The following is a 26,748-nucleotide window of genomic DNA, read 5'->3' on the forward strand; positions in this document are numbered from 1 at the left end:
TGATTTGTAAATTTTTTTTACATTCTGTGGGATGCCTTTTTACTACATTGATAGTGTCCTTTGGTGCACAGAAGGTTAAATTTGTATGTAGTCCAGTTTATTTTTTTTTTCCTTTGTTGACTGTGCTTTTTTGTGTTATATCTAAGAAACCATTGCCAAATCAGTGTCATGATGCATGACACCTTTACCCTTTGTTTTCTTCTAAGAGTTTTATGTTCAGGTCTTTGATTTATGTATTATATATTTTGATATTTCCGTTTTTCATGTTTTTGTTTTGGCAAGGTAATTCATTCTTGAAAGATTTTTTTAATCTACATTAAGTACAACTGTAGATACTAAAAGTTCTTGTCTTCTCCTCTTTTTTATTTCCTTTATTCCTTCATCTTTGACTTTACTCCTGAAATCAAAAACAGAGACTAGAAGGTCCTAGAACAGGGAAAAGATTGTACCAGACTCATCTATAAATCTTAAAATTTAGCCACTTTTTGGTTGATTATGAATTGGGATTATGTACTTCTTTAGTAACTTCTAATTGGACCAAAAAATGTTCCCAATCTGACTTTGTAGTAAAATTTCTTACAAAAACGTGAACCTGAAAGAATAGCCAGTAGATTTCTTAAAGAGATATACAATTGGTATGAACTTTTAGGTTTGTTTGATAAAACAGCAGAAGACTTAGCTTTCCTACATTTAATTAGCAAGAAGATTTAATTATGAATTTAATTATTTTTATTTGTGTAAATTAAAAAAAAAACATTTATTTTTAAGGTCTATAGAAGAAAGCTTTAATCTCTCAGATGAAAGCTGTGGCCCTAACCCAGGAATTGTGAGGAAAAAGAAGATTGCAATTGGGGTAATCTTTTCATTATCCAAAGATGAAGATGAAAATAACAAATTTAATGAATTCTTTTTTTCACATTTTCCTCTCTTTGAAAGCCACATGAACAAATTAAAGAGTGCAATAGAACAGGTAAGCATAGTTATTTATTTATAACTTTTCCTTTTAAAATCTTACTCTCCCGATTAAGCATTATATTTATTCATTTGGCAGAAAAATTAGCAGACATTGTGCATGTGTCCTATAAAGTGCTCTGGTGGATGCAAATAGATTGAACCCTTTTTAAGGTGCTTACTGTCTAATAAAAGATGTAAGATCATTCATCCATTTGTTGTGTAAATAAATATTGGAGGGCCTAAAATGTGGTAGACACCATTCTACCAGCTAAAGAGAAGAGATAAAAGCAACACTTCTGATCTCATGGGACAAATAAACATGTGACTATAGATGTATGTATAAGTCCTGTGGAGAAAAGTAAAACGGAGAAAGGTATGTAAGGAATCCTGGAAGGAAGGATTACTTATAGGCTAGTCAGGAATGCCCCTTATTAAAGGACATGTGAATGTGGTCCAGAAATACGGAGCAAGTGAGCTACAACCATCTGGAACAAGATGTTCCAGGCAGGGAAAGGCGTTAGTGCAGGAGTAAGCCTGATACTTAAGCAGCATTACGAGGCCAAAGTGCCTGGGTTGAAGTGAGACTAGATCATTTAGGGCCTTATAAGATACCATTGTAAGAACATTAGCATTTATTCTTACAAAAGTATGAAAGATGGGAAACCATTGGAGGGTTTTGAGTGGAGGAAGAATGACATTATTTATGAGGATCACTCTTACTGCTGGTGGATAATAGATTTCTAGGAGCAAAAGTAGATGTTGTGAGACCAATTAGCATACTGTTGTAATCCAGGTGACAAATGATGAGTACTCAAACCACTTTAGTGATTGAATTGGTAAGAAATAGAAATAGCCGGTGTGAATAGCTGGTGTACTGAATTGTCATATCGGAGAAAAAACAATTAAGGTTGACTCTTAAGATTTTTTTAGCAAGCAGTTAGAAGGATGAAGTTGCCAGCATTGAAGTGAGAAAGACTGCAAGCAAAACCGATTTGATGAAGGAAGATGGTTTTTTTTATATTTGCATCCTGGACATCCAAGTGTTTTTATGAGTCTAGAGTTTACCAGAGAGGTCATCAGTGTATAGATGGTATTTAAAGCCATGAAACTGATTAAGATTGGCAAGAGAGGACAGGGAATGGTAAGCCTGAGTTGTGGTGCATTTTAACATTAAGAGTTTGACGAGATGAGAAGGAACTAGCAGAGGAGAAGGAAAAGGATTGGCTGTTCAATTAGGAGAAAAAACAAGACTGTATTATTTTGGGAAAGCCAAGTACAGAAAGTATTTCAAGGAAGGAGTGATCACTTTTGTCAGTTGCTACTGAGATAGTATATACAATACAAATATGTAAAGTAAATTGTGAAATATTAGAATCTAAGCTAAAAAGGAAGGACAAACAAAAGTTTTTTTTAGAAATTGGGGGGAAAGTGAAATAACTTCCTATTGGGAAGAAGTTCATTTGGACTGCATTTTGAAGGATGTACAGAATGTTTTGAAACATAAAGCTCTGAAAATTGGATATAGCAGAATAGCAAGAAAATCGACATTCTTGCCACCCGAAGGGAACACAGTAAACTCATTGCTGAAAAATCTTATGTAGACCTTTTCTATGCATATTGTGCTTTTACTTGGTAGGGATTGTGCTGTGTCTACATTTTTCAAATTATATGCTCCTTTAAGAAAACTCAGAATGAGCAACATGGCAAGACCCTGTCTCTACCAAAGAAATTTAAAAATTAGCCAGGCATGGGGGTGCACACCTGTAGTCTCAGCTACTAGGGAGGCCAAGGCAGGAGGAGCACTTGAGCTCAGAAGGTCAAGGCTGTAGTGAGTTGTGATTGTGCCTCTGCACTGTAGCAACAGAATGAGTCCCTATCTCAAATAGTAAAATAAAAAACATCATTGTCACATACACATTTCTCAAGTTATTGTAAATGGTTCTCACATATGTTTTAGTAGTTCTCCTCAATTGAAGTAATAGTTTCCCTGTTAGGCCATTTCTACTTTTTCACAATTGTTGCTACCCTATTGTTAACATCTTGGCGAATTTTCCAGATTATTTTTTAGAGGAGATTCCCAGAAGTTGAGCTGATAAAATCAGTGGCTGTCACCAGAGTTTTTTGCAACAGTCTGTGGAGGGGAAAGGATATAAAGAGGAATAGCGAGAGGTACAAGTGGCAAAGTTAATGAGGACCTGATGACAAAGAATGTAGAGTGCTTGCCAGGGAGTTCTGACTTTTTCTTTAAGGCTGTTTGCAAGTTGTACTTTGGGGAGATTAACTTGGCAGTGTGTTTTGTATATGGCTGCTGAAACGAGCACTTGGTAGTGTGTTTTGAAGAGACTGGAATAAGAGATGAGAGGTGGGTAGACCCGTTAGAATGGTTTAGAAAGGAAAGGATGTATCTCAATAACTCATTAGTGACTAAGGATCATCTGCCTCTAGAGAAGACGTAGATGTTAGTTATTCATATTGAATATGTCAAAAAAATAAATAGTTCATTAGCAGTACTTTTTTATTGAACAAATGAGTAAAGGCCATTTTCATTTATCTTTTAAGTTAGACACTGATTACATTTCTTCAGTTGACTGCTCTCACATTTTGTAGTCTAGCCAAAGTCATCACACACAGTAATAAGTTGTGGGTGAACTGACATTTCGAGTTATTTTGAAATAGACATTATAGAACTCATTAAAGATTACTTTTCAAGTGTTTTCATATTTTAACACTTTGATAATTCTGTAATCTTTTTTTTTTTTTTTTTTTTTTGAGACGGAGTCTTGCTCTGTCACCCAGGCTGGCGTACAGTGGCCGGATCTCAGCTCACTGCAAGCTCCGCCTCCCGGGTTCACACCATTCTCCTGCCTCAGCCTCCCAAGTAGCTGGGACTACAGGTGCCCGCCAACGCGCCCGGCTAGTTTTTTGTATTTTTTAGTAGAGGCGAGGTTTCACCATGTTAGCCAGGATGGTCTCGATCTCCTGACCTCGTGATCCGCCCGCCTCGGCCTCCCAAAGTGCTGGGATTACAGGCTTGAGCCACCGTGCCCGGCCATATAATTCTGTAATCTAAAGCAGCAGTCCCCAACCTTTTTGGCAACCAGGGACCAGTTTTGTGGAAGATAATGTTTTCATGGACAGGGCTGGGGAGGGGGGCAGTTGCCATGGTTTCAGAGGCATTAGATTCTCATAAGAGCGTGCAACCTAGATCCCTTGCATGCACAGTTCACAATAGGGTATGCGCTCCTATGGGAATCTAATGCTGCCCCTGATCTAACAGGAGGCAACGATCAGACAGTAATGCTCGCTCACTCACTTGTTCGACCCAATTCCTGACACGCCACTGACGGGTACTGGTCCACGACCCAGGGGTTGGGACCCCGACCTAAAATGTACATTGTTAATGCTTATAGTTGTTTGGATATTTGTTCAATTGTAGTATCCCATTTTTTATTAAAGCTGAAAGATAAAATTAAACGAATGCTTTTACATAAGTGAATGGGACTTAATTTTTAAAGTTCTATAGTAGTTACTTAATGATAGAATATTATTAAGAATAGAAAATAATAGTGAATAGTGTACCATTCAAAGAAGTTATCTTCTAGGGCCAGTTTTCAAACTTTTTTTTAATAAAAGGTATGAATTTTGTTTCTGAACACCTTGGCAATTATTTTGAAGTCTTCTACCTTTGGAGATTTGTGGTTTAATTTAAAAATAGCATTACTGATAAGATTAAGGAAGAACGCTACTAAATTCTAGCAAAATAATACTCACTTCTTTATAAATTGCCAGTATCTTAACAGTTTGAAAAAACATGAAGTATGTTTCACTTTCACCCTCTGAAGCTTTCGGGTGTACAGGAACATGATTTCTGACCTGAAGTAGGCGGACATCTTAATTGTGTTTTTTAAACAATATTTAATCACTTTGTAATTACATAAAGAATACAGAATTCAGTTCTCTTTGAAAAAGTGTAAAAGATTAAATTCTTTTTGACCTCCATATCCTAATCCCGATCCCCTTTTTGTCTACTTAGATTAAGGCTTTTCAACCTTGGCTAAATATATTTTAAGAAAGCAAATATTGGCCGGGCATGGTGGCTCATGCCTATAACCCCAGCATTTTGGGACGCCAAGGTGAGCAGATCACGAGGTCAAGAGATCGAGACCATCTTGGCCAACATGGTGAAACCCCGTGTCTACTAAAAATACAAAAATTAGTGGGGCATGGTGGCATGCACCTGTAGTCCCAGCTACTCAGGAGGCTGAGGCAGGAAAATCGCTTGAACCCGGGAGGCAGAGGTTGCAGTGAGCCAAGATTGCACCACCACTGCACTCCAGCCTGGCAACAGAGGGGGACTCTGTCTGAAAAAAAAAAAAAAAAAAAATATTGCTAATATCTTTAGATATCTTACTGTAGAATCTTTATATTCCTTTTTTTTTCCCCCCCCCGAGACAGTCTTACTCCATCACCCAGGCTGGAGTGCAGTGGCATGATCTCGACTCACTGCAACCTCAGACTCCTGGATTCAAGCAATTCTCATGCCTCAGCCTTCTTCGTAGCTGGGATTACAGGCTTGTGTCACCACATCTGGCTAATTTTCATATTTTTAGTATAGACAAGATTTTGCCATGTTGGCCAGGCTGGGCAAATTTTTAGAAAAGAGTTAACAGGGCTGGGTGCGGTGGCTCACGCCTATAATCCCAGCACTTTGCGAGGCTGAAGTGGGTGGATCACGAGGTCAGGAGTTCCAGACCAGCCTGGCCAACATGGTAAAACCCCTTGTCTACTAAAAATATAAAAATTAGCCAGGTGTGGTGACAGGCGCCTGTAATCCCAGCTACTTGGGAGGCTGAGGCAGGAAAATTGCTTGAACCCAGGCAGCAGAGGTTGCAGTGAGCTGAGATTGTGCCATTGCACTCCAGCCTGGGCGACAGAGTGAGCCTCCGTCAGAAAAAAAAAAAAAAAAAGAGTTAATAGAAGTATTATCTGTGAAATATAAGCGTAAAACCATGAGTTGTTGTTACTGAGTTATCATTATGTCTTGTTCTGTTTGGGAAAAATAAGATTTTTTATAACCCAGAAACTGTCAATATCAGTTTTTTTATGTGTTGATAGTCGTCTGCAGTTTTAAAAATAAGAGATTGAAAACAGTTGAAAATTTTAAATTTTGTTCAACCATTCATTAATTACCAAATGTGTAGAAGAAAAAGCCACAATAAATGCATTTACCTTCTTTATTTCTTTCTCAATAAGAATTTTGGTAGAGTGTTGTATAAGTATGTGACTCTGTCTAAAAAAAGACTCCTTTTTCCATGTTTTGCTCATGATTAACGTAAGAATTAACTATCTTAATGATTGTTTTCAAGGCTATGAAAATGAGCCGGAGATCAGCTGATGCCAGTCAGAGGAGTTTGGCATATAATCGAATAGTTGATGCCCTAAATGAATTCAGGTACATATTCCCCAGCTTTCCATAACGCAGTAATTCATAGTGTACACAGGAAGATTTATTTCTTTTCTTTAATTTGTTCTAATAAAATTTAATTTCTTTGTCCTATAGCCATATGATGGTGTAATTCAATAGACCATTGGCTCCTATGTTATTACATCTCAAATGTGCTTGAGAGTCAAGCACATTGAGAGCCATCAGTGGTATGTTTTTCAGTATTGGGCCATTTGACAAGCAAATATGACCAGGAAAGACCCTTGTTCTGGCAAAAGTATGCTTTGTTCTCTCTTGGGATCCTAGATGTAGGGACTCTTAAGTGGTATTTAACCAGTGGTAGTAATCAGATATTCTTGAATACAGGAGATACAAGGATATATGGATATAATGAACATGAACTTGAACTTGATATTCTTTTTTTTTTTTTTTTTTTTTGAGACGGAGTTTCGCTCTGTCGCCCAGGCTGGAGTGCAGTGGCCGGATCTCAGCTCACTGCAAGCTCCGCCTCCCGGGTTTACGCCATTCTCCTGCCTCAGCCTCCCGAGTAGCTGGGACTACAGGCGCCCGCCACCTCACCCGGCTAGTTTTTTTTTGTATTTTTTTTTAGTAGAGACGGGGTTTCACGGTGTTAGCCAGGATGGTCTCGATCTCCTGACCTCATGATCCACCCGTCTCGGCCTCCCAAAGTGCTGGGATTACAGGCTTGAGCCACCGCGCCCGGCCATGAACTTGATATTCTAAATGGCTTTGTTGCTTGATCCTTTCTCTAGATATGGCACAGTGAATAGTCCTTCCGCCAGGGTTTTCTGGCTCGACAAAGCTTGTACCTGAAGTCCCAACAACTACTATAGCTGTCTTCTAACTATGTGACAAACATACGTATTACAAATGATCTTATGTTGGGAATTATACTAACTGACTGATATGTCTCCCTTGACAAGAGGTTCGGTTTAGGTCTACTTCATTTTCTCAATCTTTCCTCCTTTAGACTAGAGGGATAGTATAGCACAGGGAGTGAAAACTAAGACTCTAGAATCTGTCAGACAGATGTGGGTTTTAACCCTGGCTCTGTCATTTACTACCTCTGGTGATCTTGGGCAAGTGCATTAGCATTTTTGACCCCTAGTTTTCTAGTATAAAATAGGTAAATTCAATTTAGTAATAATCTAATAGATTGTTATAAGGATCAAATGAGATTGTGTGTGTAAGGTACTTAGCAGAATGCTTGACATGAGTGGCACCGTTCTTTTTTTTTTCTTTCTTTCTTTTTTTTTTTTTTTTTTTTTTTGAGGTGGAATCTTGCTCTGTCACCCAGGCTGGGGTGCAGTGATGTGATCTTGCCTCACTGCAACCTCTGCCTCCCGGGTTCAAGCAATTCTCCTGCCTCAGCCTCCCCAGTAGCTGGGATTACAGACGCATGCCACCATGCCTGGCTAATTTTTTTTTATTTTTAGTAGAGACGGGGTTTCACCGTGTTGGCCAGGCTGGTCTCAAACTCCCGACCACAAATGATCCGCCCGCTTTGGCCTCCCAGAGTGCTGGGATTACAGGCATGAGCCACCGCGCTTGGCCTATGGTAAACATAACCTACAGCAGTGCTTCCCAACTTACGTTACTTACATCATATCTGAACAATTTTGCGAAATTTATGTATCATATATACTTTTTAAATTTAGTGTTTCTCTTTACATTTGATTATCTTTTATACCTAAATAAATTTATTTCAACATGAAACTTTGTTACCCTAGTTAGGGAAACAGTATGCTTTACCATAATAAAACTAGCTATAAAAATAAATTTATAGTAACTAAAATTAAAAATGTGTATCTGGGCAGGGCGTATTGGCATGTGCCTGTAATCCCAGTACTTTGGGAGGCCAAGGTGGTTAGATTGCTTGAGCTCAGGAGTTAGAGACTAGCCTGGGCAACATAGTGAGACCCCGTCTCAAAAATAATGATAATAATAAATGTGTATTTATATACCACATTATGTACACTGTGTACCATTGTGTAAATTTTATTATTACCAGTAGTCTATGTACCTCACTTTTTAAAAAACTACATATTTTTTTTTTACTGACAACTCTGTGGTCTCTTACTGGGGCAGGGATCTTCTAGATTGTTGTTTGTTTAAATGGACCATCACATCTTGGAGTGAAAGGCTGTTTTAGCTTGTGAAACTGCAGGATTGCTATGATGAAACTGTAGGCATGCCATACATATACATAAAATTTTAAAACTTTTAAAATATACAAAACTTTTTAAAAAACTGAGCTAAAGAGTGGTAGATTTAAATTGAAGAAATTTACTTTATGACTGTTGTGTAATAATCATTTACTTAACTCAATTATTGAGAAAGAGAATAATGTCTACTCATTCATTTGGTTTATGCATCATAATGTTTAGGATAAAAGACATGAAAAGCTAGTTAAATATATCTTACTGTTCTGTACAGTAAACTCAGTGATTAGGGGAAATGTAGAGAAAAACACAGAATTTAATTTCAACTTATGTTATTTTTTGGTATTAGAAAGAAATAATTTGTACAGCCAAAAACTACATTTGAGATGATATTTCTACCATATATTAATTTTATTTTAACATTAATTTTAGGCAGTTTTTAATTATATGAAGCGTGCTAACAAATAACATTTTAATTTAATATTTTTATTGTGGTAAAAATATCTATAACATTAGATTTAGCTTTATAAATCATTTTTTAAGTGTACAGTTCAGTAGTGTTAAGCATATTCACATTGTTTTGAAATCAGTCTCTAAAACTTTTTCATTTTGGGACACAAACTCTAGTGATACAATAATCAGTGTGTTTTTTTTGTTCACTGGCATCTTCACTCTTTATATCTGAATTATATGCAAAGTTATTCACAATTTCATTTCTCATACTTAAACCTTAAAGGTTGAGATTGTCACATTTTGGGTGCCATTCATGATTAAATAAAAATGTTATATAAATGTTTCTTATAGATGAAGAATAGCAGAAATCAAATACATTTGCAGAGGGAATTTAGATCAGTTTTTATGAGCTGCCTGATGTGTAGTCTACTTTGGCTTCATAACTTCTCAATTTGTATAGCCCTGTTTGTATGTTTCTGGAAGTTTTGTGAAAACACGAAATTTGATGATTTTACGAATGTAAGATAGAAAAAGTTTTAACATCAGGATTATTTGCTTGAGATGAGAATTTCTTTGAGTTGTATTGTTTTAATATAAATGTTTAGGTATCTTCTTTATGATTCAGGAGGTAAATTATACCAAGTTGCTTAAACCAAATGTTAATGGTTTAGGCCTGCCTGGGATACATATCCTCACCATTGATTTGCTATTTCAGTAAGTATTCTACAGTTGAGAAAAAAGAAGCCCATATTAAGCTCAAGATAAGTGGTTTTCTGTTTTCTCAATGTTGAACACAATTTTTGAAAGCAGGTGAATTGTAGGTGGTGGAATTCTAGCCAGCCAGCAGACATTTTATGTGACTACTGTGTTTTTTAAATAAACGTTTGAACCCTTAGGCCTGTAGGCCAGATAAGCTTTCTTTAGTTTGGCATAGGCTTTATCTCTCTCAGTCAGTTGTATTAACCCATATATTGTATAATTTTATTCCTGCTGGGCCTCTGAAGATTATTAGTTTGTACTTCTGTTTTAGGAGTTGGTGATTTATAGCCATTAATCTAGACCTTATTCTTTTTTAATTTGTAGTGCAGTCTGATTTTCGTGCATCTTCTGATACTATCCATGTTTGTGTCTGAAGAGCTAGCCCTGCACAGGCTGAATAATGACTATCTCTTCTTTCTTTTCTTTTGGAATGTTGTGAGTGGGAGTGGGGGACAGCAAAACGAAACAGTAACTAAATGGTAAATTCTAAGACATGCCTATCTCTTAGATTCTCTATTTCTTGGCCACTCTGTATTATCAGTTAAGAGTATAAATAGCTGTAAGTAACTTTATTTTTCCAGTTTGATGCATGCGTTTATGCACGCACGTGCCCACGCACACAATGAATAGACTTAATTTGAACAGTTTCAGATCTACAGACAAATTGAGCAAATAGTAGTTTTTTCATATAGCCCTTTATTTATTTGAGACAGTGTCTCACTCTGTGGCCCAGGCTGGAGTGCAGTGGCATGACCTCAACTCACTGCAGCCTCTGCCTCCCAGGGTTCAAGCGATTATGTGCCTCAGCCTCCTGAATAGCTGTGTTTACAAGTGTGCACTACCACACCCAGCTAATTTTTATATTTTAAATAGAGACGAGGTTTCACTATGTTGGCCAGACTGGTGTCAAACTCCTGGTGTCAAGTGATCTGTGTGCCTTGACCTCCCAAAGTGCTGGGATTATAGGTGTGAGCCGCCACACCCGGCCTCAGTTATTAACGTGTTACATTAGTATGATATATTTGTTAAAACCAGTGAACTAATGTTAATATATTATTATTAACCAAAAACCAAAATTTACATTAAGGTTCACTCTGTTGTATAGTTCTATGGTTTTTATTAAATGTATGATGTCATATACACAATTACAGTATCATATAGAATAGTTTCACCACCCTGAGAATCCCCTGTGCTTTACCTGTTTATCTCTACCCACTAACTGCTGACAACCACTGTTCTCTTTACCTCTTTACTGTCTCTATATGTTTGTCAATTCCAGAAGGTTGTATGCTTGAAATCATATACTATGTGGACTTTTCAGACTGGCTTCTTTCACTTAGCCAGTCTTTTATAAGATTCTTCCTTGGTAGTGGTGGTGTTATTGCTGTTGTTTTTACCTAGTAGCTGATTTCTTTTCATCACCGAGTGATATTCTGTTATATAGATGTAACCCAGTTTGTTTATTCATTTTCATTCACCTATTGAAAGATATCTTACTTATAGCTTTTGGTGATTATGAATAATACTGCTATAAATATTCATATTTGGGGTTTTATGTGGACATGTTTTCAACTCAGTTGGAAAAATACATAGAAGCATGATTGCTGGATATTATGTAAAAATTGTGTTTAGCTGTGTAAGAAACGATCAAACTGTCATCCAAAATGACTGTACCATTTTGCATTCCCACCAGCAATTAGTGAGAGTTGCTGTTGCTCTCCAAAGAGGCAGGTAGTGATGTATCATTATTGTTTTAATTTGAAGTTCCCTAATGACATGTTGAGCATCTTTTCAAATGCTTATTTGCCGTCTGTGTATCTTTTTTGGTGAGGTGTCTATTTGGGTTTTTTGTCCTTTTTAAGTTGGCCTTTTTTTCTTATTGTTGAGTTTTGAGGGGTTTTGTTGTTGTTTTGTTTTGTTTTGAATACCAGTTCTTTGTCAGATTAAAAAAAAATACTTTTTACCAGTTTGTGGCTTCTTATTCTTTGAGCAGTGTCTTTCACAGAGCAGTTTTTAATTTTAATACAGTCCGACCTAACAATTTTTCTTTCTTGTATAGTATTTGGTGCTATATCTAAAAATTCATCACCTAACCCAAGGTCATTTAGATTTTCTCCAGTGTAATTTTCTGTCTACTTTATAGTTTTGCATTTTATGCTTATAACTATGATCCATTATGAATTAATCTTACGAAAACTGTAAGGTCTTTGTCTAGATTCATGCTTTTACATGTGGATGTCCAGTCATTGCAGCACCATTTGCTGAAAATACTTTCTTTTCTCAATTGAATTACCTTTGCTCCTTTGTCAAAGATCAATTTATACTCTAGTTGTGTGAGTCTGTTTGGGGGCTCCCTGTTCTGTTCTGTTCTGTTCTGTTGATCTCTGTTGGCCATTACCTTGCTTTTGTTGTTTTTTTAGTTGACAGGTAAAAATGGTGTATCTTTACAGTGTATAAAATGATGTTTTGATATGTGTACACATGTGGAATGGCTCAATCAAGCTATTTAACATATCTAATACCTCACGTAATTATCATTTTTGTCATTAAAAAGACTTAAAATCTACTGTCTTAACAATATTCCAGTATATAGTATTATTATTAACTGTAGTCACCATGATGTGTAATAGATCTCTTGAGCCCTGAAATTTTTTTCTTTTTTTGTTTTTTTGTTTTAAGACAGTCTCACTCTGTCCTCCAGGCTGGAGTGCAGTGGTGCAATTTTGGTTCACTACAACCTCCACCTCCCGGGTTCAAGTGATTGTCATGCCCCAGCTTGCCAAGTTGATGGGACTACAGGTGTGTGCCACCACACTTGGCTAATTTTTGTATTTTTAGTAGAGGCAGGGTTTTGTTGTGTTGGCCAGACTGGTCTCAAACTCCTGGCCTCAAGCGATCGTGTGCCCACCTTGGCCTCCCAGAGTACTGGGATTACATGTATGACCCCCATGCCAAATTTTGTGTCCTTAGACCAGCATCTCCCTTATTTCCCAATCCCCATGCTATCTTAATTACTGTATCTTTATAGTAAATCTTGAAGTTCAGTAGTATCAGTTCTCCAACTTTGTTTTTATTCTTAAGTATTGTGTTGATTATTCTGGGTCTTTTTTGTTTCTATATAAACTTTAACATCAGTTTGTAGATGTCCACAAAATAACTTGCTGGGATTCTGACTGGGACTGTGTTAACTCTATGGATCAAATTGTGAAGAACTGACATTTTAACAATAGAGCCTTCCTATTCATTACCATGGAAACTATTCCCATTTATTTAGATCATCTGATTCCTTTCAACAGGATTTTGTAGTTTTCCTCATATAGACCCTGTGTATATTTTCTTAGATTTATACTTGTTTTTTTGGGGTCGGGGGAGGGAACCTAATGTAAATGGTATTGTTTTTAATTTCACATTTCAGTTGTTCATTGCTGGTCTACAGGAAAGCAGTTGACTTTTGTATATTTACATTGTTTTCTGCAACCTCATTATAATCATTTATTAGTTCCAGCAGTTTTTGTTTTCTTTTGGTTGATTCTTTGAAACTTTTTATATAGAAAATCAAGTCTTCTACAAATAAAGACTTTTATTTCCTTTCCACATGTATACTTTTTCTGTCTTCTTTCTTTCCTTCCTTCCCTCCTTTTTCTATCTTTGTGTCTTTCTTGCGGCCCTAGCTATAACTTCCAGTATGATATTGAATGAGAGTTGTGAGAGGACACATCTTGACCTTGCTCCCAGTCGCAGGGGAAAAACATCCTGTCTCTCACCGTAAGTATGATGTTAGCTGTAGGTTTCTTGTAGATATTCTTTCAAGTTGAGGTAGTTCCCCTTTATTCTTTGTTTGCCAGGAGTAGATAATTATTGATTCAATTTTTAAGTAGACATAGGATATTCAAGTTACCTGTTTCACCTTATGTGAGTTTTGGCAGTGCGTGTTTTTCAAAAAATTGGTTCATTTCATCTAAATTTGTGGGCATAGACTTGTTCATATACTCCCTTAATTATCCTTTTAATTTTCATTGTATCTGTAGTGATACCCCTCTTTTTGTTTCTGATATTTATAATTTGTTTCTTTTTATGTTTTTTTTTTTAGTTTCCTGGATAAAGTCTTAAAAATTTTACTGATCTTTTCAGAGAACCAGCTTTTGGTTTTGTTGATATTCTCTGTTGCTTTTCTGTTCAATTACAATAATTTCTGCTCTAGATTTTACTATTCCTTATCTCTTGAATGCTTTAGTTTTATGCTGCTGTTTGTCTAGTTTCCTAAGATTAAAGCTTAGATCGTTGATTTTAGATCTTCTTTTCTGATATATGTATTCAATACTATTAATTTCCCTTTAAGCACTCCTTTTGCTGCATTCACAAGAATTGATAAGTTGAATTTACATTTAGTTCAAAATATTTTAAAATTTCTTTCACAATGTCTTCTTTGACCTGTGTGTTATTTAGATGCATGTTGTTCAATCTCCAAGTATTGGGGGATTTTCCAGTTATCTTTTTCTTACTAATTTCTAGTTTCATTGTGATTTGAGAATATACATTGTATGATTTCTATTATTTTAAATTTGCTAAGGTGAGTCTTATGGCCTAGAATGTGGTCCATTTTGGCAAATGTTCCCTGTCAGCATGGGAAGATTGTGTATTATCCTGTTTTTGGATGAGGTATTGTATAAATGTTAATTAGATTCAGTTGACTGATGGTACTGTTCAGCTCTATTATATCTTTACTAATTTTCCCTGTACTGCTTCACAGGGAGTGTACATACTTCATAACAAAATATTCCAATTTTCCCTCACATCACATCCCTTGTAACATTGCTGTCATTCAATTTAATTTTCCATTAGCTATGATCGTTCAATATGTTGTCATTTTTATTACCCTAAACAATTATTTTTCTATTAGGTCAGTTTAGAATAAGGAAAATGAAAGACTTTATTTTACATTTATTACTTTTCAAATACTCGTTTTATGTAGATTTGCGTTTCTAACCTGTTTTCTCTGAAAAATATCTTTTAACGTATCTTAAATATCATTTTTTCTGCCATCAAATCTCTCAGTTTTTGTCTGAGGAAGTCTTTCTCTTTTCCTTTTGAATTATTTTGCTGGATACAGAATTCTAGGTTATTGTTTTTCTTTCAATGTTTTAACCATTTTTCCCTAGTCTCTTTGTTTGCGTAGTTTCTAACGATCTCTAACGCAGTTCTTACTCTTCTATAGGTAAGGTTGTTTTTGTCCTTCTTCTATTAAGATTTTTTTCTTTGGTTTTCTGCAGTTTGAGTATGATATATATAGGAGTAGATTTATTGGTATTTATCCTGCTTGGTGTTCTGTGAGCCCCTGCATCTATGGTTTGTTGTCTGTTAGTAATTTTTTAAAATTCTAAGCTATTATTCATATATTTTACTTCTCCATTTTGTATTATTACGTGTACGTTTTTGTAATTGTACCATAGTTCCTGGATATTATTTTTTATCCTTTATTCTCTTGGCTTTTCAGTTTGGGAGTTTTTATTGACATACCTTCAAGCTCATTGATTGTTTCCTTGGTCATGTCCAGTCTGCTGATGTGCCTATCAAAAGCATTCTTTATTCCTGCTTCTGTTTTTTTCTTTAATTGCTAGCATTTCCTTTTGATTTTTTGGCTCTCCGTCTCTCTGTTCCATGCTCATCTAGTGTTGCATGTTGTCTATTGTAAACATTAGAGCAACAGTAATCATAATATATATTATATAAAATAAACGTTTATCATAATTTTCAATTCCCATTCTGATAATTCTAAAATCTTTGCCAAATTTGAGTTTGATTCTGATGCCTATTTTGTCTGTTCAGACTAGTTTTTGTTGCTTTCCAGTTTTTTGTTGATAGCTGTATATGATGTGTTAGGATATAGGAACTGAGTTTAATAAGATTTTAGTATGAAGTTTTATATTAACCTAGCAAGGAACCTTAGATGTGTTTAATGTTTGCTGTAATGTTAGTTGTAGGTGCCAGAAGCTTCAATTTCCCTTGGTTTCCTTTTTTTTTTTTTTTTTTAATTTTAACCTCCTCTTTCTTTTGTTTTCCCCAGGAACTACTTTGAATAGATTCTGTGTCCTACGGCTCTTTTAGTTGTAATCTGCATTTGTTACACTGGAGCCATATTGATATGGAAGTAAGGTGTTGGAGAGAAGAAGGGGAAATGTTCTGTAATGCTATAATTAAATCTGATTTTTTTTTTAGTGTGAGTTTCCGGGATGTGGCCTTTGGAAGCACTTCTTAGCCATCCCTCTCCCTGCCGCCTTTTTCCTTTCAGACGCCAGCCAGGAAGGCTGCTCCTCTCTCAAGTTACATAAGGCTCTGCTAAAATAGTTTTATTTGGAGGGCAGACCTTTGTTTTGGAGAATGCTCTAGGAATATTTCAAAACTGTTACTTTGTCACTACCTCTGTCCAAAACATAGCCAGATGTTTCTCTGATTTTCACCATGAAAATCTGGTAGTACCACATAAAAGTGGGGGAGGTCTCCCTAAGACTAGGCCCCTAGGAGATTTTGTCATTGAGAGGAATTCACACTCATTCTTCATCAGTTGGTCAATTACTATTTAAGTGTTCCTACTGGTTATTGGTTCCAAAGGCTTCTGCTTCAGGTAACTTGATCTCAGTTGTCATTCATTGTATTTACTCATTTTTTCAGTTTTCAGGGTGATGGTTTTCCCTCTGTCCTCAGTTCGGTGATCTAACTAAGAAAAGTCATTGATTTTTCAGTTCCTTCAGTTTTTTTCCTTGTTCTAAGAATAAGAATAATGACTTCCAAGCTCTTTCCAGGTCAAAGCTGAAATTGGAAGCTCAAATATTTTTAAATCAATATTTTAATGTAAGAACACATTGAATTGAAGTAAGATTTAAAACTTTGTTGAGTTAAAAACTGAAATTGGGCCAGGTGTAGTAGCTCATGCCTGTAATCCCAGCACTTTGTGAGGCCAAGATAGGTGGATCGTTTGAGTCCAGGAGTTCAAGACCAGCCTCGGCAACATGGTGAAACTCTGTATCTACAAACAATACAAAAATTAGCCAGGCTTGGTGGTGCATGCCTGTAAACCCAGCTACTGGGGAGGCTGAGGCAGGAGGATCAGTTGAATCTAGGATGCAGACGTTGCAGTGAGCCGAGGTTGCGCCATTGCACTCTAGCCTGGGTGACAGAACAAGACTGTGTCTCAAAAAAGAAAAAGAGCCAAACAAACCACAACCTAAATTGATCTAGACTTTTCTTTGGAATTTAAATTACATAGTAAACCTATGCTTTTTTTTTAAAGAAGAAAAAATCCATTCAGGTACTGCTGTCACTAGAGAAGTGTAATGAAAACTGTTTCCCAAACTCCTAGAATGTGAATCAGTAGGTATGGGGCTAGCGTCTATATTTCACAAACTCTTTTGGAAATAACTGGCGTGAACTTTATTCAGAGGCCGAGCTTGGTGGTGCATGCCTGTAATTGCAGCACTTTGGGAGGCCATGGTGAGACGATTGCTTGGAGTTTTGAGACCAGCCTGGGCAAAAATAGCAAGACCCTGTGTCTGTTGATGGCACAATAGGGTGACTATAGTCAATAGTAATTTAACTGTACATTTAAAAGAAACTAAAAGAGTATGATTGGATTTTTGGTAACAAAGGATATATGCTTGAGATGGTGGATGCCCCATTTATCCTGATATGATTATTACACATTGTACCCCATAATTTATATACTTACAATGTACCCACAAAATTTAAAGTAAAAAAAAAAGACCTCATCTCTATAAAGTAAAAATTTTCAAAGTAGCCAGCTCAAGTGGCATGTGCCTGTAGTCTTAGCTACTTAGGAGGCTGAGGCTTGGCAGGATTGGTTGAACCTAGGTATTCAAGGTTGCAGTGAGTTATGATTGTGCCACTACACTTCAGCCTGGGTGATAGAGTGAGACCACATCTCTTTAAAAAAAAGAACAAAACTCTTTTCAAGGAGAAAAATTACCGAATTGTGTCTTCTGTACTACTGTAATGGAACTATAATCCTTGTCTTACACAATTACTGTTCAGCTCTTAGCAGGGATGTCAGAGTCAGCATTTGAGAGCAGTTTTGTATTGAAATTAAGAGCAATTTCTGATTCTTAAGAGTGATTGTATATGCAAAGGAAGGTGTCTGTATGTTTTATTGAAATGAAGACATTTTGAACCTAATATTCTGATAAGCTAAATACTATCAGTTGGGTAAAATTGGTCATTTATTATTCCTGATGGTTTATGACAGCTTTACTCTGTACACATTCCCTTGTAGCCCAGTGCATGTGCCACCAGTGCCTGTGCTATTTACATAGCTGGAAGATTGAACTTAACCATAATTCAAACACGCACACACACACACACACACACACACACGAGAGGTTTCTCTACCTATAAAATAGGCTTCTTATGAATATAAGTAGTAGTTGAGAACTATGAAAAGTTATAGCCTTGTATTTTTCTAAATTTAATCTATAGTTGGAATTTTTTTTTTTTTTTTTAAGTGGAGTGAGGCAGGATTGCTTGAAAGCTTACTTGGAGATTCTTAAGGAGCCAGGTGCGGTGGCTCACTCCTGTAATCCCAGCACTTTGGGAGGCTGAGGAAGGTGGATCATCTGAGGTCAGGAGTTTGAGAACAGCCTGGCCAGCATGGTGAAACCCTGTCTCTACTAAAAATACAAAAATTAGCTGGGCAGTGGCGGCTGCCTGTAGTCCCAGCTACTGGGGAGGCTGAGGCAGGAGAATTGCTTGAACCTGGGAGCCTGGGAGGCAGAGGTTGCAGTGAATTGTGATCATGCCACTGCACTCCAGCCTGGGCAACAGAGCAAGACTCCATCTCAAAAAAAAAAAAAAAAGATTCTTAAGAGTTTTGCTTCCCCTGAAGTAGCTATTATGCCACTAATAGAAAAGAAATGTGCAATGAATAATCAGGATTTGTAATTTTTTATTTTTATGGTTTAAATTGTTTTTGTTTTTGAGAGAGGGTCTCACTCTGTTGCCTAGGCAGGAGTGAAGTGGCAGAGGATAGCTCACTGTAACCATGGTTATTTTTTAATATTTTTCAAATGTGTTGTATAATGGGATTACTGGGTTATCCAGGCTAATCTTGAACTTTTGTCGTCAAGGGATCCTCTTGCCTCAACCACCCACAGTACTGGGATTACAGGCATGAGCCACCATGCCTTGTCTGGTTTAAGTTGTTTTAGTTTACTTTATTTACACCAGAATTATTATAAATATGTTTTATTGAAATCAAGACATTTTATTTTATTTATTGAAATCAAGACATTTAAAATTTTGTGGGTACATTGTAAGTATATGTTTTCAATAGTTCTTATTGCTTATTTCCTTGAAAGAATCCTTCAGGATTCTTTTTGAGTATCACATATTGCATTAGTATAAGGCAGTGAATCTTTGCCCTTGAACTTGCAGTTAATTATACTATTGGATTGACAGATTCTTTTCTGCCATCACAAGCTTTGTGGCAAAGGCCAAAAGTCTCTGCTTGGGCTCTGAGGAAACACTGTCATTATAGATCCAGCTGAGGTTACCAGAATAGTAGACTCCTTCGTAAGACTCCTTCCAAACAGGATACTGATCTTGCTCTTGGATTTTAAAAGACTTTTTTATTTTTCAAAATTTTAATTAAATACTTGTGAGTCAATTGCTATGGTATTGGATAGTACAAATGACCTAGACTTAGACTTTTCAAGATTGCCTGGAATTTACAACATGTGAGTTATAAAATCTATAAAAGTATATGTCACGATTATATGCCTTTCCATTTGTACTGTTTGATTATTTTGCTTCAGTTGCTGTGCAAATATGAAAGGTGTATTAAATATTCTTATAATATTTTATAATTTTCAATAGGAGGTATACCTATATAAGTACTTTCACATATACAGTTGATATTCACCATTTATTTTGTATTTTAGAATTCACCTACTTTATAACATTTATTTGTAACCCCAAAATATATTTGCAGTGCTTTTGCAGTAATGTGTACATATGCAGAGCAGTGAAAAATGTGAGTTGCCTGACGCACATGTTCCTAGTTTAGATCAAACAAGGTCTAATGCTCTGCCTTCTTGTTTTAACTCTCATACTATTAACAAATGTACTTTTTTGACCTTTATTTAGTGCCAAATTTTTTGTGTTTTTGTGCTTTTTGTTAGTGACTTTGCTGTTAAAAATGGCTTCCAAATGTAGTGCCGAAATGCTGTCTAATACTCAGTGTAAGAAGATTGTGATTTACCTTACATTATTTATGGTACTGTCAGCCATGAGTTTAATATTAGTGAATCAATAGCATCAGATAAGATGTCCTTAAACAGAGAGGCACATCAAGGTTATGTATTGAGCGTTTGATGAAAATGTGACCAGAGGCTCATAGGAACCTGTTTTATTTTTCTTAAGAGCAGTGGTTCAGTGGCTAATTCAGTGCTTGAATGGACTTTATAGAACATAACTATCTTAAATAATAAGAATAGACCTTGCAATCAGCCCTTTATATCTGTGGGTTCCACATCTGCAGATCAGCCAACCTTGGATCAAAATACTTGAAAAAGAAAAAACAATAAAAATTAACTGCAATTAAAAAAATACACATTAAAAAACCAACGCAGTATAACAATTATTAACATAGTATTTACATTGTATTTGGTATTATAAGTAATCTAGAGGTGAGGTGCGTTTTTTTTTTTTTTTTTTTTTTTTGAGGTGGAGTCTCGCTCTGTTGCCCAGGCTGGAGTGCAGTGGTGCAATCTCAGCTCACTGCAAGCTCCGCCTCCTGGATTCACGCCATTCTCCTGCCTCAGCCTCCCAAGTAGCTGGGACTACAGGCGCCCGCCACCACGCCCAGCTAATTTTTTTTTTTTGTATTTTTAGTAGAGACGGGGTTTCACTGTGTTAGCCAGGATGGTCTCAATCTCCTGACCTTGTGATCTGCCCGCCTCAGCCTCCCAAAGTGAGATGGTTTTAAGTACAGGAGGATGTGTATAGGTTACATGCAAATAGTATACCATTTTATAAGGGATTTGAGCATCCACGGATTTTGGTAACCATGGGAATTCTGGAACCAATCCCCTGAGGACACAGAGATAAATGTATTTCTTAAATTAAGGGATTATTTAAAATTAACAATGATGTAATCTTTAAAGTAAATGATTATTTGAGATCAAGTGATTAGTAAATTATGGGCAGTTGAGAAGAGGAAGGAAATTATTTACATGTATACAGAAACCATGAAAGCTAGAGAAGCAGGAAGCATGTTTAGTTAACATTGCTGCCTAACAAAGACGAAGTCTTTAGATTTTTACATAGACCCTAGGCACATCAAAGAAAACTAAATAATGCCCACAGTTTCCTCCCAACCAAAAGAGTCATTGTCCGGGCACAGACTGGGAAAAATAAGAGGACAGATTACTGAAGGTATTTGCTTTTCTTACCATTGAATGATAGGGCATAATTATTAGTGAGGAAGAAAGAAATGATTTCTAGAATAAACCATTACTTCTAGATTTTTTTTTTTTTTTTTTTGATACGGAGTCTTGCTCTGTTGCCCAGGCTGAAGTGAGGTGGTGCAATCTCAGCTCACTGTGACCTCCGCCTCCCGGCTTCAAGTGTTTCTTGTGCCTCAGCCTCCCGAGTAGCTGGGATTACAGGCACTCACCACCACACCCAGCTAATTTTTGTATTTTTAGTAGACAGGGGGTTTTGCCATGTTGGCCAGGCTGGTCTTGAACAGGTGATCCGCCCACCTAGACCTCCCAAAGTGCTGGGATTACAGGCGTGAGCCACCTGGGCATTACTTCTAGATTGTTAATGATAACAACGTAGAGTTGTATATAGTGAGAAGCACTGTTGTGTAATTAATTTCTTTGCCTTCTTTATCCTTGACAACACTCTGAGGCCATAGCATATTTAATACTTTTAAACAAATAAAATACTAAAATAGTAAAGCAAAGGCCCTCAGTGGACCACTAATACCAGTGTTTGTGATCTGGCTCTGTCCCATGACACATAGACTTACAGTAGACGGTAATATGTTGAAGAAACTCATGAAAAACTCTTAAATGATCAGCGTATTTGTTTATTTATACATTGTTTCTTTTAATCAAAAAGTATATGCACGTGATTAAGAAACAAAAATTTCTGTAAGGTCTAATAATTAAAAACAAATGAATCCTATCCTACCCACCCCATTCTTCCCAGACACATTCTCTTTTTAACTGTTAGTTATTTCTTGTTATTTACCTCCGTATTATTAAAAAGTATACATAATGTTGCTGTTTCCTCATTTATCAGTTTTAGATCATATTTATTTTCTGACATGATACATGAGTTTACACCTGTTCCTTGGTCCTTTATCGTCTCAGTATTGTTATGGCACCATCATGTTCTTCAGCTCTGGTAATTTTTCTACTTTCTTTTACAATTCATTCTGTTTTCTCTCTGGAATCCTTTTTTTTTTTTTTTTTTTTTAGAAATTGGTACTCCTGGATTGTTCTGTGTTCCTTTTTTTTTCATATTTTCCTTCTCTTTTTGTGAATGTTTTGTTTTTCTATCCCTTCTATGCTTTTTTTCATTTCAGCAAATCTTTGATGCTTTCTTATTTTTGGATAATCCTTATCTTTGAAAATTAGATTCTCTACCATATTCTTTCATTTTAATGTACATTAGAGTTTTGTTTAAAAGTTTTCTTCCCTTGTTTGCATTATTTCTGTTTTCCTCTGGAGTCGTTTTTTATGGGTGAGTGTGTGTGTTTCTGTTCTTGTTTCTTTCTCTTCTTGGAGGCTTTCTCTAAATATCAGTGTTTTTGCTTGTACTCTGTAGTTGAGAATGAGATAACAAACTGTAGGTTAGGAGTTCTGTGCATAATCAGGCTTTTGACTGGAGACCTTCACCTCAGGGCAGTGTTTTTCAACGTTTTTTAATTATCATTACCTGAAGAAGCATATTTAGATATTTTTCCCCTAATCTTTGCTCCTCCCATACCACCCCCCCAATCCCATGAAGATTTAATACTACAAGATATAGTCTATATCTGATTATATACTCTGAAAGATACTAATGTCAGGAAGAGTTTGGAAAAGGTCATTCCTCTGGGCCATTCAACTGCCATATCTGCTCTCTTCTATCTGTAGTCATTTTCTGGGGAAGTGGAGAGGAGGTAGGGAGCTGCCAACCATTTATGGACTTTGAATTAGTCTCCCAATTTTCAGTACTGTGTCTTAGCTCCTGTCATGACTTTCCCAAAAATTTGTGAGTCTTGAGCCTCTTCTTGCTTTAGTGGGGCAAATTAGCTCCCCTTTGTCCATGTCTCCCTCTGTGATACTATGACCTTATAAATTCCTCTACTCTGCTACTTCAGTGACAATTCCACCCTATGTTTGTCTTCCAGAATTTCGTGAAATCTCTAATTTTAATTTTCAGTAATAGTTTCTTGGCAATTTTTTTAAATTAATTAATTTATTTTTTAAATAATAGAGACAGGGTCTCGCTATGTTCCCCAGGCTGGTTTTGAACTCTGGGCTTAAGCAGTCCTTCTGCCTCAGTCTCCCAAAGAGCTGGGATTACAGGTGTGAGCCACCGCACCCAGCCGGTTCCTCTCTAATTCTGTTTGTTGCACTGGTTTATCTGTTTTCAAATCTTTAGGTGGTGTTCATTTGGGGCCTCAGAAACTGAAGAGAGGATTACACATTTGTTTTCAGTTTTCCATCGTATCTGGACACCTGTAATAAGCTTTAAAAACAAACATTTTCATATATTCCTAGTTTGTATTCTAGTCATATTTGCTCTATAATATACCTTTGCGTTTATTTTAAAATTCTTAGCAATGATTGTATGTTCTACAGAGAGCTCATTAAAGTGACCTGTTTTTATTGTTTCTGTCCATTGTACACATCATGTTTATATTGTTTTAAATTCAAGAAAACTTGTAGAGGCAAGATAATTATTCTCTTTTTTGGCTCCTAGGTGTTAGACAGTTATACTGAAGTTGGTATTAGAATTTGTGGAAATCTCAGAGAGCAGTATTGCACAATACAGTCTCAGCTGTCAGCCACTTGTGGCTATTTAACTTAATTACAATAAATTCACTTCCTTAGTCATACTGGTCACATGTCATGTGTTCAGTAACCACATACAGCTAGTGGCTACACTGTTTCAGACAGTGCAGGTTTCCATCATTGCCAGGTTCAACTAGACAGCATTGTTTTAAAAAGTAGAAAGTAGGGCACCATATTCTGCCAGACTGACTAGTTTCTTAAGCCTCAGGCTTTGCAGGAGTTGCTTAGTCTAGTAAATGTATAAGGCTTTGTTAAATAGTTAATGATGTAAAACGAAAATAATTAACATCTTGAAAGTATGCTTTGAAGCCTTCAGGAGAAAGTATAAGTTACAGGACTAACTATTGTCTAAATTAGTCCAAGAGACAGCTAAGAAAGCACTATGCTAATTGTGTGATAATCTTTTCTTGTGTTGATTCAAGGAAACACTGTAGAAGGTTGAGAGAGTCATAAAATATAGCTTGTATGTATAGTGTTCTCACTGTCCTGAAGAACATTACTAGAGTCTTAGCATAGGCAACAAAATGATGCAGATAAACTGTTGTTTTGAGTGGGTAGATGGATAAGCCGTTACTTCATTTAGAATATTTTCCTTTTGTATATGTAGTTGATTATTTGCAGTATATTTAAGTACAGCATACCCCTTAGAAATATGGAGCTGGAGGGGGCTTTAGAAATTATCATGGTATCCTTTCATTTTACAGGTATGGGAAACAAATGCTTAAAGTAGGGAAATAATTTACTCTGGGGCACGCAGTCTGGTGGGGAGCGCCAACACCAGAACTCACATATTTTGAGACCATTTCCCATGGTACTGTGTTGTTGATAAGGAAGGAAGGACTTGGTCCATTGTCTTTTCTCAAAAGCTTTAATAATCTAGGTGTAAGGCCCAAGCTGGCAACATAAACTTAAAATTATTTTAAGAGTATGTAACTCTGGAAACTATACATTTCATAATGTGTCTTCCTCTTTTTAGAACAACAATTTGTAATCTTTACACGATGCCACGAATTGGAGAACCTGTCTGGCTTACAATGATGTCGGGGACTCCAGAAAAGAACCACCTTTGCTATCGTTTCATGAAGGAGTTCACTTTTCTAATGGAAAATGCTTCCAAAAATCAGTATGAATTTATTTATTTATTTATTATAACTAGATATTGTAATCAAACTCAATTACAGATGTGGAAGAATCATCCATTATCTTTGAAATTATTTTATATTATTAAAATTAATAATCAGAATTCTAAAAAATAATTAAATGATAGGGTATGGAAGAGTATTACAGAACCTTATGAATGAAAAGCAGTGAAAATGTCTGTATTTATGTAATTAAAATTCCTGACATAGAATTATCTGAGGCTGCCCTTTTTTTTGTGAGTTGTATCCATTTATAGTTTTATTTCATAGAAAAGAGGTAGAAAACATGTAAGGATGGCCAGGCGTGGTGGCTCACACCTGTAATCCCAGCACTTTGGGAGGCCGAGGTGGGTGGATCACGCGGTCAGGAGATCGAGACCATCCTGGCTAATATGGTGAAACCCCATCTCTACTAAAAATACAAAAACAAAATTAGCCAGGCGTGGTGGTGGGCTCCTGTAGTCCCAGTTACCCGGGAGGCTGAATCTGGAGAATGGCATGAATCCAGGAGGTGGAGCTTGCAGTGAGCTGAGATCACGCCACTGCACTCTAGCCTGGGCAGCAGAGCTAGACGAAAAAAAACATGTAAGGAAATGCTAGGATTTTAGTGATGCATTTTCAGTGTGATGTTTTATCATACTGTTTTCTTTTAACTGTTCAAGTCTTTGGAATCCAGATGAGTAATTCAGATGTTTTTATTCTCTTTGATGATAGAGTTTGCTCAATACTTTGCCTCGTTTTCCCATTCAGTAATTTGGGAATTAAGGACCTGCTGGTTGATTCAGTAATGAATTGTGTGATTAAACACTGAAAATAATCCATAATGGGCCTGGCACGGTGGCTCACGCCTGTAATCCCAGCACTTTGGGAAGCCGAGGCGGGTGGATCATGAGGTCAGGAGATTGAGACCATCCTGGCTAAGACTATCCTGGCTAACAGGATGAAACCCCGTCTCCACTAAAAATACAAAAAATTAGCCGGGCGTGGTGGCGGGCACCTGTAGTCCCAGCTACTCGGGAGGCTGAGGCAGGAAAATGGCGTGAACTGGGGAGATGGAGCTTGCAGTGAGCTGAGATTGCGCCACTGCACTCCAGCCTGGGCAACAGAGCGAGACTACATCTCAAAAAAAAAAAAAAAAGAAAAGAAGAAGAGTCCATAATTTTTTAAGTAAAATGACATTTCTGTTTTGTACTTATGATCTGCAATAGCTCTTTTGAATGTTACCTTTATTTCAAGTAGTTTTTAACTCCTTCTCAACTGGAGACAATTACCTTTCATTTTAATCCTGGTTGTTACATACTCATCCTTTCCTCTCTCCTCTGCTTTTTTTGGTGCCATTTGGCCACATGAACATATATACTCTCCTTGCTTACTTTGTCACTACATTTTACCTAAGGTTTCATGAAGGCAGATTGGAATCTGATCAGATGTATTTTGTTTTCAGATTCTTGCCAGCTCTCATTACTGCAGTTCTGACTAATCATCTTGCCTGGGTTCCAACAGTCATGCCAAATGGACAGCCACCTATAAAAATATTTTTAGAAAAGCATTCCTCTCAGAGTGTAGACATGTTGGCAAAGACTCATCCATATAACCCACTTTGGGCACAACTGGGTATGTAATCTGACAACTGTTACAGTATGTATTAAACTTGTTTTGTAGCTATCTGTAATATTTTTATAGCAAAACCAAAAATAAATAAAATGCTTTTACCTCCTGCATTCTAAAGCATCTCT

The 26,748-nt window shown here is 36.5% G+C and overlaps 1 protein-coding gene across 3 annotated transcripts in view; it reads left to right on the forward strand.

Annotated features, from left to right (window-relative positions):
• Window positions 1–26,748, forward strand: part of FNIP1 (folliculin interacting protein 1) — a 155,126-nt gene that overhangs the window by 91,821 nt on the left and 36,557 nt on the right. For 2 of the 3 annotated variants that reach the window (XM_033181332.1, XM_033181334.1), the window contains 4 exons: window positions 769–970; window positions 6,321–6,406; window positions 24,850–24,996; window positions 26,457–26,626. In XM_033181332.1, the coding sequence (XP_033037223.1) occupies window positions 769–970; window positions 6,321–6,406; window positions 24,850–24,996; window positions 26,457–26,626 (605 nt within the window). The remainder of the gene's footprint in view (window positions 1–768; window positions 971–6,320; window positions 6,407–24,849; window positions 24,997–26,456; window positions 26,627–26,748) is intronic. The other variant, XM_033181335.1, reaches the window with a different exon arrangement.

The sequence above is a fragment of the Trachypithecus francoisi genome, unplaced genomic scaffold (genome assembly GCF_009764315.1).
Source record: "Trachypithecus francoisi isolate TF-2019V2 unplaced genomic scaffold, Tfra_2.0 Lachesis_group2, whole genome shotgun sequence".
In the NCBI taxonomy this organism is placed as follows: Eukaryota; Metazoa; Chordata; class Mammalia; order Primates; family Cercopithecidae; genus Trachypithecus; species Trachypithecus francoisi.